This window comes from Alosa pseudoharengus, unplaced genomic scaffold, assembly GCF_046254945.1.
Source record: "Alosa pseudoharengus isolate Yale_2024_CS ecotype anadromous, Long Island Sound unplaced genomic scaffold, YU_APseudo_1.1 YU_APseudo_1.1_scf_4, whole genome shotgun sequence".
NCBI classification, from domain to species: Eukaryota; Metazoa; Chordata; class Actinopteri; order Clupeiformes; family Clupeidae; genus Alosa; species Alosa pseudoharengus.
The window spans coordinates 19856680-19871100 of NW_027468774.1; the positions used below are offsets into that span (position 1 = coordinate 19856680).

The 14421-nt window shown below is 40.6% G+C and overlaps 3 protein-coding genes across 4 annotated transcripts in view; 1 reads left to right on the plus strand and 2 right to left on the minus strand.

Moving 5' to 3' along the window:
* Positions 1 to 1311: 1311 nt before the first annotated feature.
* rcn3 (reticulocalbin 3, EF-hand calcium binding domain) lies at positions 1312 to 6060 on the plus strand. Of its 2 annotated transcripts, none has more exons than XM_076265201.1 (8): positions 1312 to 1406; positions 1808 to 2030; positions 2456 to 2649; positions 2913 to 3085; positions 3285 to 3345; positions 3690 to 3781; positions 3896 to 4003; positions 5953 to 6060. In XM_076265201.1, the coding sequence occupies exons 2-8, from the start codon at positions 1813 to 1815 to the stop codon at positions 6058 to 6060; spliced, it is 954 nt and encodes a 317-aa protein (XP_076121316.1). In that variant the 5' UTR covers positions 1312 to 1406; positions 1808 to 1812. The 2 variants fall into 2 exon arrangements, with proteins under 2 accessions (XP_076121316.1, XP_076121315.1); XM_076265200.1 differs by lacking the exon at positions 5953 to 6060 and adding an exon at positions 4269 to 5427.
* A 56-nt stretch (positions 6061 to 6116) lies between these two features.
* nosip (nitric oxide synthase interacting protein) lies at positions 6117 to 11332 on the minus strand. The gene is made up of 9 exons (XM_076265202.1): positions 10943 to 11332; positions 10448 to 10553; positions 8898 to 8979; positions 8287 to 8422; positions 7721 to 7905; positions 7016 to 7132; positions 6833 to 6903; positions 6525 to 6633; positions 6117 to 6425 (listed from the first exon to the last, which is right to left on the minus strand). Exons 1-9 carry the CDS (start codon positions 11010 to 11012, stop codon positions 6354 to 6356), a joined length of 948 nt encoding a protein of 315 aa, XP_076121317.1. The 5' UTR covers positions 11013 to 11332; the 3' UTR covers positions 6117 to 6353.
* A 1813-nt stretch (positions 11333 to 13145) lies between these two features.
* Positions 13146 to 14421, minus strand: part of LOC143103033 (uncharacterized) — a 5307-nt gene continuing 4031 nt past the window's right edge. Inside the window, exons 4-6 of the mRNA XM_076266821.1 lie at positions 13840 to 13891; positions 13613 to 13649; positions 13146 to 13511 (exon numbers count right to left, since the gene is read on the minus strand). Coding sequence (XP_076122936.1) covers positions 13478 to 13511; positions 13613 to 13649; positions 13840 to 13891 — 123 coding nt within the window. The 3' untranslated portion in view covers positions 13146 to 13477. The remainder of the gene's footprint in view (positions 13512 to 13612; positions 13650 to 13839; positions 13892 to 14421) is intronic.

The following is a 14421-nucleotide window of genomic DNA, read 5'->3' on the forward strand; positions in this document are numbered from 1 at the left end:
GGAACTACCAAATTTCACATAAAAACACATTCATATTTTTTACATAAAAAAGAGATGTTGAGATGTTGCACAGTGTCAGTGGTACGCACGGCACCCTTTATGTTAAAACATTCTATCTGCTCGTCACCTGATGCAATTGCATTGTTTAGCCATATTGTAATTGAGTATACCTGATTTTTTTATTATTACGAATGATATCTTAATGCCATTTTTACTAGTCACAATGTCATTTTGGTTATTCCGAATCACATTTTGGATATCTGGAACATTTTTTTTTTTTTATGTGCTACCACACACACACACACACACACACTCACAAAATGGTCACTAGTAAAAATGACTAGTGACCATTGGATTGCATCTGAAATGAGAATCCAATAGGAAGAATTGAAGATTGTGGATTGGAAGAATGACTGAAACTGAAAGCCCATGACACCTGAATAGTAAAAGTGGTGTCATTTGTCATATGAACAATGATGTATTTGATGTCTAAGATGACACTTGTGGATAGGAAGAATGAACTTGTGTATATCTGACATGTTTATTTTGAGAAAGAATTGAATTATGATTATGTGATACTACAAGCCTTGGCAATATTTAAATTACTTTTGACTTGTACAATCAAAGTAGGCTAGTAGACATATTTTTACATTCTATTTCTATTGGCTATATACTATTATCTATAAGAGTACGTTTACTATAATATAGTATAATGTGGATGTCTGATTAGGCCTACAGGATTGTGGTTCGATTAAAGGACTTGCCATACCAAGCGTGCATTTAGCCTACATCGGCATCCTTCGAAATGGTCCACTCTGCCCTCGTGTGTCGATTGTGTGGAAGAACATCACTATTGAGCAGTAAAATTTAACTACATCACTTAACACTTGAGCTTTTCAAAAATGTTCATTTTAACGGTTATTATTTAGGTTACGTCAGATCAATAGTTCCATCAGCCTACTCAAGAGAAGAGTTGGTCATGTTATGGGCAAGATTTGTGTTAAAACAGTAACTTCACTATTTTATTGTCCACAACAAGCACTTACAGCTGATGGGTTTGATGCATTAGGTCAGCTGTCATTGCACCATCAACATCTTCATCGTTGCTGTAAAAGTGTCCAAATTTCCTCATCCTCAACAACTTCGTACGCGCGCCCGCGTAGTACACGCTCGTTCGCGTGTCAACGTGGCGCTCTTTAGCCAGTCAAAATAAGACACTTTCTTTGTCCCTCCCAATTTGATCAGTCTATTGGCTAATCCCTATGCCAATTCTTCAAGGAGTAGTCGTGGTTTTAACCATAACACCGCCCCATCGATGTCTGCTTTTAAGAGACAGTAAAGTGCCAACGCGTATACTTCCACAAATCTGAGGAAACGCAACAGTTGCCTGTTCCACTGATAAATTGGTAAGATTCCTTCATTATCTCACCTATCCTCATAGTTATGTGTGTTGTGCAAAGGTTTTTGGTGTTTGCTAATCTGTTGCACCGTTACTTGATTTGTAACTTGGCCAAGACAAATGATGCAAACCACACGATTTGAACCAAGTTAGATAGTCTGGCTACAAGACGTGCCATTATACTACTTCGGCGACAATAGTTAAAGTACCATGACAAACACGTCTAACGGTATTTGGTGATGGAAGAATGAATGAATTGTTTCGTTATTTAATTGAATATGCCCCACACATGTCTGCAAACAATCTAGAGCAGGCTTCAAATTTTAAAGTTGGTTGTTTTTGGTGTATTGAATCCATTTGTTGAACCATTTATACCGGTCTCTATTAACATTCTCTCTCTTTCCTCAGGGAAGATGCAGTCACTGCTATTGCTGGCAACTCTGACTGTGTTGGTCGGGGTCACACTGACCGTACCTGCGCAGGAAAAACGAGTGCATCATCAGCGTGACCTTAGTGACCATGCTCACGACGATTCCCATGGATACCAGTATGATCACGAGGCCTTCCTGGGCAAAGAGGAATCCAAAACCTTTGACCAGCTGACCCCAGAGGAAAGTAAAGCCCGGTTGGGGTAAGACAACTCTGTACTCCACATCCATGATTATGCTCCGAATTATCTGTAGTCTATATTCTATGGTGGAGGGAAAATAGACATGCAATGGAGAGTAATGAAATCCTCTGGGCCTGGAAGTGGTGGGTGGTAATGTTTCTGACTGTTGCAGCAGCCAGAGGTGTCACTTAAAGGAAAGATGGGTGGAGCTCCAGCCGATGGAATGGCATTAGTTGTACTTTCTTAGATGTATGAGCTGAGCACCAAGTCTTATCCACAGTGTGGTGTGGTAGGAAGACACACATTGCTCCACCAAACCATCAGAATTTAGGAAATTCCAACCATTTAATGTTAACACTATTTGATGCTTTTGTTTTGTTGTTGTTGTGCTGTTCAGTTGGTCAGTCTGGTCACCACCGTGGTCTGCACTTGTAATTCTTCAACAGAAAAATTGTGGACCGCATTGACACAGACAAGGATGGGCTGGTCAGCCATTCAGAGCTGCACCACTGGATCAAACACAGACAGAGGAGGTACATCCAGGAGAATGTGGACAAACATTGGAAGGAGTATGACCAGAATAAGGATGGGAAGATTGCATGGGAGGAGTACAAGAACAGCACCTATGGATATTATCTCAGTAAGGGTTAATTTGTTGTTCTGAGTTAATCTAATAATCCCAGAAACGATTAAAGCACACCCAAACAGGGTGGTAAGGGGGACCAGTTATCTCCAGACAGATTGAAATAAATCTTCACATTTCCAAATGTTCATATATTCACAAAGCACATCATTTCCAAAGTGTATCACAGCACAGTGCAGATGCAGTTTCCTCAGTACATAAAGATCTCCTGGTGTTTAATGTGAAGTACAGACTTACTTGTTCACTCTTTTGAACCACAGATGATGAGTTTGATGACGTTGATGACAAAGCCAGCTACAAGACCATGCTGAAGCGCGATGAGAGGCGATTCAAAGCCGCTGACCGCGATGGGGACCTCATTGCCACTAGAGAGGAATTCACTGCCTTCCTCCACCCTGAGGACTACGACCACATGAAGGACATCATCGTCCAGGTGAGACACCAAACTCTGCTTCCTTATTCCCCACGAAGTGATTAGATAGCCCTCCACATTTTTTGGAGGAGACAGTGGGAAATGAAGGGTTTAGAGGGGACGTTACTGAAAGGAGATGATCAGAGGTGTTGTCTTGCACATTATTGTTACTGTGGAAGGCATAGGATATCTCTAATTGTCTTTACCTGATTCATTGCAGGAAACTCTTGAAGACATTGACACGAATGGTGATGGCAAGATCAACCTGCACGAGTACATTGGTATGGTTGCCATTCATGTCTGGTAGCACAGATCAAAATGACACAGCTGTTGATAAGAACATCAGAGTTAGTCATGTCACAATATTTTTGTCTCCCATCAGATTCAAAACAACCGTATGCTATTTTATACCTGCTGTATTCTATTTCTTAGTGATTTTGTCTTCATACTGTGTCTACTTGGACCCTTTCTGACAGAAGCATAATCAGCACAGATGAATTGTAAATGCGTTAATACCCACCAACCCCATAGCTTGAAATGATAACTTCATTATCTGAAATACTAGATCTTTCCACCATGGGAATTTAGTCTAGGTGCTTGTGTGCGTGTCCATCATATCCTTTAGGTGATATGTACACCCCGGGGGATGGGGAGAGTGAACCCGACTGGGTCCAGACGGAGAAGAAACACTTCTTAGAGTTCAGGGACACAAATAAGGTATGGTGTGGACATCTACACCTTAGTTGTAGAAGCTTATTGAAACTATGTTAAATCCTTCCCTGACACGGAAATTGAACGTAAAGCCCACATTGTGTCCTTGTCCAACTGAAGGATGGCTTGCTGGATGCTGGTGAGGTGGCTAACTGGATCCTGCCTGGAGAAGTAGACCATGCAGATAATGAAGCAAGACATCTAATCCACGAGACGGACACAAATAAGGTACGGAACATAAAATTACTTATGTCACTGAACACGGACATGCAATTTCTTTTTTTTGTTTTTTTAATGGTAAGGGACTCGGCTATGAATAATTTGCCAATTTTGCCAATTTTTATTAATTGAAAATGTCCCTCTTCTCCCTCTGTCCCATCAACACTCTTTCTTCATTTCCTCTACTTAATTCTTTCCCCCTTTCCATCCAATTCATTCTGAATCACTTTCAAATGGATGGGCGGCACCTGTTTGTTCATGACGGCCTGCGCAGGATGAGAAAATCTCCAAGAAAGAAATTTTAGCCAATTGGAACATGTTTGTGGGGAGCCAAGCAACCAATTATGGTGAAGACCTCACCAGGAAACACGACGAGCTCTGATCCCATCACCCAGTTTCGGGATAGCGGGTGGGGGTTAGGTTGTTTAAAAAATTGTAGGGATTAGGAAAGGTACCATATTCAAGGAGTTGACTGTTACTATTACTTATGGGATCTGTTACGTCTACATGGGTGGGGAGGGGAGGGGTGTTTTATGACCTATTGTGGCCTTAATTGAGGGGTCATTGAGCACTGAACTTTTAAGTTGAGGATTGCTCAAATGTGAAGTGTGGTGGCCTTAAACATCTTTTTATTTAAGCCATATCCAGATTCAACAGGTTGAATATCCACATCCAATTCAGAGTTTACGGCTCACTAACTGCAATTTCAGTTTCAGTCCCTTAATCCTGAAAGACCATACACTGTTAGATTGTGGATAACCATAGGCTACAGATACTTGTTAACTAAACTGTGCCTTTAGCATGATTTCTGAGATTTCTGTCAGGAATGTGTCCACGGAGAGCCTAGGCAGCCTATGGTTCCACACACTCCATTCGTGTGCAGATGATTGTGTTGTACAGATACACTATTTACATATTAGTGTTTGAAGGACTGGTTTATGTTTCTGGGTCAACCATGTGTGAGGGGGAAGGAGAGGTATGGGGTTTTTTTTTATGGGAAGGGAGGTCCAAGGTGTTGAAATAGGAATATTCCATTGGGGGATAAGTCACAAAATGTGTTTAGATAACAGATCATTTTTTACACACGTACACAGAACACAAAGAGATACATTCAGGAAGGTGAGAAACACTCCATTAATTCACTCACAGGTCAGCTTGTTGACCAGCTGAACCCTCTCACACAGGTGCACACACACTCCATAATAAGTCTCCATAAGAAAAAAAACCAAGTTCTGCTTTCCATGCTACACACTCACGCACATCTGCAAAGCAGAATCCGCCCAAAGGCAGTTAGAATGCAGTGTGGAGGAGAATGAAAAACAAGGAGGCAGTTGGAGACATTAGTAGGAGAAGAAAGTGACTATCACTGTTTTCTAGTGGAACATTTTTCTCTCTGTGAATTCTCAATAAAGCCATGTTGGTTTAAATCAAAATTGCTTCATAATTCCTCTTGATTTTATTCCTTTTAATTATTTTACTGAAAGTATTTACTTTTCTAATCAGAATCTGTTTTGAATCTTTTTATTTTCCTCCAAAGATTTGTCACAAATTAGCTTGCTAGCAAAATAGCCATACAAGCTCAAAATAAAAATGGCTCCATTTTCTTACTATTTTTTTTGTATCTGAAAGGATGTAGTCTCCCATTTTTCTGAATCCAAACATACACATTATAATCACAGCTTGAACTTTATCTGTGCTCTTACCAAAACATTAATTGTTGGACATGCAGCATTGAGGTGAGGTTAAATGTAAAATGTACTCTTGCCAAGTTAATTGCACATTTGTTGCAAGATACTATGAGCCCTTGGCCTGAATGGAGGTGGAAGAGTTCTGAGAGTAGGAAACCATATAATGCTTGCCTTTTTTGCCATCTTACAGCTCTGATGTCTGTCTTCTACACAATTTGTGTCTCAACCCCCACTCCTCCTCCACCTCTCATTCCTTTCTTGTCTCTAAAGGATGGCCAGCTCTCCCATGATGAGATCATGGAGAGGGTGGATGAACTGAAGATCAGTACTATCACTGACTATGGCCTGCTCATATTGGGAGAACATGACGAGCTCTGAGATGTTGACCCAGTGTTACACACATATAGCCATTATTAAAAAAGATTAAGAGGGGACACAAGTTCTTATTTAAAGTAGGACTGAACTTTCCATTTATTTAAAAAAAAAAAAAAAATCTACATCGTGAATGTGTTTAAATGTATGTGTGTTTGATATATTGAAAAAAATGAAATAAACAAAACACAAACTTAACAACAAATTCCTGTACAGTTTCAAATTTCATAATTCAAACAGGAAAACAGCAAATGGATGGACAAAGGATGTTTGCACGGACACCACTCTACCTCCGCCTCTCACGCCTGCATGACAGGACGGGCCTCTTTAGCCCTGAGGTCCACTCCCGATCCTGCAAAGCCCGTTCCTCCCTGAGAGAGGAACGGAAGAAGAAAAAAAACAATCAGTTGTAGAGTACTCTGATTTTGTCAAGCCAAAATGTGCAGTGCACACACACAACATTCTCTTACCCTCTGAAGAACAATGATGTCTTTTTCCTTTAGTTTTTCTCCATTTACTGGATCAATCATGTCTTTTCGAATCAGCTTCTCCACGCACTCCAATGTAACCACAGCTCCTCTGAGTGAGAGAGAAGGGGCGGGTGTATGTAAGAGAGAGCACATACAAGTTTAATGTATTGTGGTAGCCATTGGAAAAAAAAAAGGAAAATCATGGAAAAGTAAAAAGAAACAAGTATATCAAATAGTAGGCTGCAACAAAGGTCTGAAAATGGATTCAAACAAATGTGCTAACAAACTCAAAAGGCAGCATCACTCACGAGGGGCGGAGTACAGCACATGGGAGCGAATTACCCAGCGTGTCTTTGGTAACAGCACACACATAGCGATCCTGTGGATAACAAGACAAACACACGTTTGGAACAGTCTGTGACAACAAACAAGGATAGGGGTGCTGTGGTGGATCTACTAGAGGGAAATGTGTAAGGGCAGAGGACACTCACCTGGCGTGTGAGTAACTTCACCCTGTCCAGGGAGGGGTCCAGAGGAGTGAAGCGCACAGTGACCAGCTCATTCATCTTCAGAGGGCGCCCGGACATCGGACACAGCACTGTCTTATCCTAAAGAAAAAGAAAAGAGAGATGACCAGTCACTAAATATCTACATTGGGGCTCTCTCGTCATCTTCGGGGGCACAGTGACCGTGAAAAAAAGTTTTAAGTCCACAGAGCACCATACAGTGCACACAAAGAGGATATGGTACTTTTCAACTGTGGAGAAGAAAACCTGCCAAGAGGATGTGTACACAACAGAATCTATCCCAAGGTCAAAGCACTGTCCTCAGATAACCTTTTCACTAGGTGGCAGGGATCTCTAAGCTTTTGCTAAACTATGACTGTATTAACCCCAAGTGGATTTTTAAATTAGCCTACATCTACAAGACTAGACATTCATACAGTTCACACAGCAGGTGCAATTTGGAACAAGATGCAAAACAAAACATCAACAACAACAAAAACTGCTATGCCCAGAAAGGGAAAGGAATTTGCCTAGCTGTTCTCAACCAGTACAGGGCCAGCTCTAGCTGTTCTTCCCCACAACGTGGCCAGTTCTAGCTGTTTTCAAGAATGATTTGCCTCACAGGGAAGCTGTAAAAACAGAAGCATGATCAATCATCAATTCATCATGACTTGTGAATCATCTACTCACTGGTTTCTTCACTGCTGTAGGCTTAGCTTCTGGAGTGAGACTGGGGATCCAGAAACTTGGCAACGCTGAGGTGGAACTAATGCTGGAGCCAGAGCCAGAGCCAGAGCTAGAGCCCGCAACTGCTGAATCTGATCCAGCGGTACCGCCCACGGCTTTTGACCCATTCTGAGCGGCTCCATCTTTACCTGGAGAGGACATGGGGATGGACAGAGAGCCACTGTAAGCACACAGCTGAGTCACATTACCATTTTGTTTCAATGACCAGACCAAACAACACAAGAATCCATAGCTATAAATTCCATTTAGGATCATCAGAATTCCTTCTTCAGTGTCAAGTCTTCTCTGCTAATATTAGAAGATCATACCAAATAATGTTACACTGTTATGTGTTAGAATGTTAAAAATAAGGGTGAAGGTTAAATAAGCAAAGACATTCTCAGGAAAAGATTTCTTGGGAAGAATCATGTATCGTTGTGCCTCAACTCCTCTCACAGGGCACTCATGCTAACTAAGCTCCCTAATGGCCGGACAGTAAAGCTGCTCTTCAGGCTGCCTTCAGTGCACACCTGAGGTGAAGGGGTTGATGGGCTTGGACACAATGCTGCCCTCGTTCTTCTTGAAGTTCTTCACTCGCTCGCGCTGCTCAGAGGTGGCTTCCAGGTGGTTCTCACTGCGCTGAGCCTTCTTCTGCTTCTCATATGCCTGCACGAGAGACAAACAGAAGGATAGCTTAGCACCAGGGTATGAAAAGGGACCATTTCATATCTCATCCAAGCATATATTGATATAATGTTAATGATGTTGGCAACCTGTTTTTTTTTTTTAAGTTTTCCTCAGTCGCTTTGGTGCCTTTAACATAAATGTTTGCACAACAAGTGCATTTCTCAAGATAATTTGTGCAAACCGCACCACACAGTGGATTAGCTGCAAACACACACACACAAAAGCACAGAAGCCAACACACACACACAAAAGCACAGAAGCAAACACATCTGCACAAGCAGTCGCATGAATGTGCTAAAGAATTTGCTGTTTGTCCGAAGTAATAAGAAATTGTTTTATGATTGCCACATGTTACAAAATGATGTGGAGGTTGAACTAGTAGTTTTGAAAAATGCACCAAAGTGACTGAGAAAAATTGTAAACTAACTACTTATGGGAGCAATGCAGTTCAAACCTTCATTTTTTTGGCAATCTCTGTCTTTCTGTGCAGGATGTACTCCAGGATGGCTTCTTTTTCATACAAATATCCATCAGGACTAGACGGTGACAACAATATGTATTTGGTTACAAACACAAAGGTAAGCTTTCATTATAAGAGTTCAGTTCAGAGTTCAGAGATTTAATCATCACATACATAGTTATATCAACAAGCAGTAAAATGTAAGCCTGGTTAGCTTTATGACTGTAAAGTAGAAAGAATCTAAGTAAAACAGATAGGATTAAAAGCAGAAGTTAATAAATAATTTAATAAAATAATAAAGTGACATGAATAATAATAATAATAATAATAATAAATAATGTTATTAAAATGGGATAGAGTCCATGGTATTCATAAGAGTTGGCATGTCCATGTTGAGGAGTCTAATGGCCTAAGGGAAATAGCTTTTCCTTAGTCTCTCAGTTTTGGCCATCAAACTGCAGAAGCGCTTGCCTGACTTCAAGAAACTGAACAGACAGTTACTGGGATGGGTGGAGTCCTTTATGATTTTAGTGGCTCTGTTCTTGCATCGGTTGATGTATATATCATACAGGGAGAGAAGTCCTAGAGATGCGCTCAGCTGAGCACATCACTCTCTGCAAGGCTTTGTGGTCTTTCGCAGAGCTGTTGGCATATCACACAGTGATACACTGGGTCAGTATACTCTCTATGACCCCAGTGTAAAACGCTGGGGGGAACCTAAATTTCCAGAGTTAGCTAGATGGTACATTAGCTTTTCTGGCCTTTTTAACCCGAGCTTGGATGCGCACAGCCCAGGTCAGGTCCTCAGAGCTGTGCACTCCCAGATATGTAAAACCACTAACGCTCTCTACCTGTGTTCCATCAATCATGAGAGGGGTGTTAGTCTGCTGCTGCCTCCCTCTGAAGTCTACAATTAGCTCCTTTGTTTTGCTGACATTCAGTTGGAGATAGTTTGCCTGATACCAGGTAATCATCTTCCATGAAAGCAGTCTCATCGTTGTCGGAGATGAGGCCCAGGACTACTGTATCATCAGCAAACTTAACGATGGAAGTGGAGCTGTGAGATGACACACAGTCATAGGTGTAGAGACAGTAGAGCGTAGAGACAGTAGAGTGTTCAGAATGTTGGAATTTGAGGTGAACTGGCCCATTCTCACTACCTGGGGTCTGCCAGAAATCAAGTTCAAAACCCAGTCACAGAGGGAGGTATTTAGTCCAAGGTCTTTGAGCTTAAGAGTCCAGCATGTGAGAAACAATGGTGTTGAAAGCTGAATTATAATCAACAAACAGCAGCCTCACATAATTTCCTTTTCCACTGTCAATATGCCTAAGGGTGGTATGAAGGACATGAGATGGCATCCTCAGTAGATCTATTAGATCGGTAAGCAAATTGCAGTGGGTCAATAGTGTTGGGGATGGAGGAGCAGATGATGTTTTTAATAAGTAAAAATATTTATGACAGGAGGTTGGAAAGAGCTCTGGGTTACTTTTTACAGCCTATGCTTGTGAAGTCATAAGGTTTGGATACGTTTGAAGAGACTCACGTAACAACGGGGTCTCTGCATGGCTGCAGGGAGAGGCAGCAACAATCGAAATCTTTGATGGCGTCTTTTCCCAGACGAACGCTTTGAGTCCCATAACCTGATGCAGCTGGAGATTAAACAGCAAAAATAAACAAAACACGTCAAAACGCGGACTAAATGGAGACTGGACACTAGTTACAAAACGCCCTATCAATCCTTCCCCTTTGCTTTTCAGTTGGTTTACCTGAGTATGAATGTTAATCTACGCGGAGACCAGGTGTACCTACTACTTACAGTAAACTTGTGTAAATGTGTCTAACGGAGGTAACGTTGACAGCATACGCTTACTAACATGCAATTACAGCCTGCATTTGATGAATCACTGAGACAGTCAAAAATGAATTATTCGTGGAAAAAATATGGCTGGGTAATTAAAACCCGTGAGTTAACTCGACCTGCTAACAAACTGACTTTGACGACATGACATTTTATAACAGTTAGCAGCTACTCTCTTACCTGTGTCTTTCTTCTTTTCGTGGTAGGTGTAAACGGCACCAGCTGTGCAGTTCTTCCCGTGGCGTGTCATTGCAGCACAATTTAGGAAACAACTTTGAAATAAACAGAAACTTTAAAGTCTATCTATCCGATTAAGGGAATTATTGTTAGCAAACAGTTTCTTGCTATGCTAGTTAACAGATACGCTAGCTAGTTAAAGTAGCAAAATCATACAAAATTCGCCTGAAATTTCCTCTCAGATTCTTACTTAGGCAAAAACAATTAATCGGTTATTGTTATAACACCGATTAAACCTTCTATACCATGGTTAACATATAAGAATATAACATAACATGTTGGTTAGCGCTGTGCTAGTACAGACAGAGGCAACTCTGCTAAGATATAAACGGTGCACTCCTAACATCGCCTCCCCTATGCACAAGTCTCTTGTATATGGTTCCGGATGACATTAGTGCCTCAAATTGATCATAGTGCTCAGTGATACAGTGATATGAAATATACAGTTGCAGTAACCATTGGCTAACAGCTAAACGGCAGAAAAAGCACATCTTAAACTGTTGCCCTGTCTCCCATCTTCTTGCCCTAAACTTAGACCTTGACTTGAACATATGATATACAGTGTTGGGACGGTTACTTTCAAAACGTATTCCGTTACAGAATACAGAATACATGCCCAAAAATGTAATCTGTAACGTATTCCGTTACGTTACTCAATCTGAGTAACGTATTCTGAATACTTAGATTACTTTCGCATTGAATTGCATTTTATAAGTGTAGGAATGCGGCCATCAAATCCTGCTTAGGTCTACTAAACAGGCCTATTCTGGTGTGTTCTTCTGTTCCAAATGGCTAAAGTGTTAGACCCACATAGGAGAATGTAAAGGCAACTAAGCTACCTGATACAACTTTAAAATGGCAAGGTGACCACTAAAACTACAGCAGGCGACTAGGCTAATTAAAACAAACAAAATAAATAGGCTACTTTAAGGGCGTAGCCAGAAATTATAATTAAGGTGTGCCTGTGAGATTTTTCGGTGGCATCAACCCAGTACAAGTGAGGGGCGCATATGACAGGTGGAACGCAAATGACTTGTAAATGTAAACACTATGGGCTAGGCAACTGTATATCAGTGCTCTCAAAATGAACGTGATCGCGTAATGACAATCAAAAAACGCACGTTAAAATATGCTAGGCCTACTCGCAAGAATAATTATTCAGAGGCTGCACCATATGATTAATTTTAAAACGTAAATGTAGATCTAATTAGAACAAATAATAATCCATAAAGCTATTTTAAGTTAGAATAAAAAACTTAGAATGCAGTGCCTATTTTAGAGATTGGTTTTATTGTAGGTCTAAATCAACACGTGAACTAGGCTTTGCTTGTTTAGCAAACTGTGTAACCGATTGGCCGAAGTAGCCTGAGCTATTAATACTTGGGAAAATATCCTTTGAACAGACATCAGGAACCACGATCAGTGAGGAACAGGAGTTACCTCCACTTACTTTACTCCTAATTTGCTGTGCAAACAGTCATTTCAGGGTCTCCGATGACGCGTCCATAATGCGCACTGGCTGCGTTTTTAGGCTAGTGCAAGACGGCGGGGCTTGGATTTAAACATGTAAACAATTTGATCATAGATTGCTTTCAGGAGCTTCTGGGAAATGGGGAAAGTATCGTCATGTAATCCATTGATTTCAACAATGTAACTGTATTCTAAATACCAACTATTTAACTTGTAACTGTATCGGAATACAGTTACTCATAATTTGTATTCTGAATACGTAACGCCGGTACATGTATTCCGTTACTCCCCAACACTGATGATATAGGCTACCTCTCATTTGCAACCCACACAACTATCAAACAAATATGAAATAAGTTGATTTATTATTATGGCCTCCCCATCCCCTTAACAAATGGGATCAAATGGGGTTTATGCATATGGCATATCCATTACACTCCTTTTCGATTGCTGCCTAGTGGAATTTATGCTCAGACTTTAAAATGTAATTCCATGTCTTAATACTTTGTATGGGATATAATTAATTTAACAGTTGTATTGAATCTCCTTCGTTTATTATGCAAGCTAGCATTTCTTAGGCTTATAATGTTTTCCTGATGAGGTGCAGCTGTGCAACCAACAGAAGGATGTTATTTTTTCCCAAGTGAACTTGTGAGAAAAGACACTTACACAGATATAAAATATACCCAAAATTGTATTTAATATAGACCCACGATGTGTCCAAGCAACACAGACAAGACCTAGATTATTTCTTCTTCATGTTAATAACATCTTACATGTGTCATTTAATAAAACATAAATTCAATTTAAGGTATTGTTCAATGACATTTTACAGTCGATGTGTTGACCCAACTGTCTTGTGCAATGCCTTTGCATCAAAAAAGTGAAGAAAAAAGACAGAAAATAAGTTATTAATCATCAAAATATTATATTTAAAATCTATGACTGAAATACTAACAATCCCCTGGTTGCAGTGTCTTCATTTGGCCACATGGTGGCGACAGGGGCTTAGTTTTCACCGTCGAACACATCAGCCACAGTCCTAAAAGATGGAAACAGGTAGAATCATAATCAGTCCTTTTCCTTCTTCTTCATAGGTAATGTCATAACAGAAACATGAAATAATTTGCAAACATGTCTTACTTGTAGATTGATCCAGTCATTGTGTCAAGGAAGCCACCTATAGAGATTAATTGTAAAACACTGTAACAGCAAAATATTTTATGGCAGACTCCCCATACACTGGAGCAGCTCACAAGGCACTTACTAGTCAGTCAAATCCCAAACTTGAGGTTTAAAACGAACTGACATGGTATATGAAATATATTTCTTTCAGCATACAGGCCCATAGTTTCATCATTTCATTATACCTGGCTGACAGACTGCCTCACACACTGGGCAAATGGCACACAGGTTGCAGTCCTGTAGAGGAAGAGGAAAGACAGACTAAACATTTGATATCCTCACATCCAACATCTGATATTCATCCTCACAAAGTTTTCTAGGTGTGACCAAGCTTCTTAATGTTTGGTATGGACCTTAGTCCTATTACCAGAATGGGCCTATTACAAAGTGCTTGGGCTATATGAATCACTTCTCCACATCATCTTCCATGTGATGGCAGGTCTCACTCAACTAACTGTGACCAGTACATCTGTCTGCACTGGGCACATTAGAGTACACCTAGTTATGGCATCTGTCAGCAGGCCACAGCTGAGCTCTGGTGGTCCTTCAACTGTTTCTCAGATGTCCAAGAGCTGAGAATTGTTAGGGCAGCTAGGGACACACACTTGGCATCACATGTTCTACCCCAGTTTTTTTTCTACTCCTTATTGGTTGCATGTGTGTCTGATTACAGTATCACGGTCACTCACTACCGAATGTGTTTTGATTTGGTGTTTGCCAATTACCTTATTTGCCTGCATTGTTTATTTATGAGCAGTGCTGCTGTT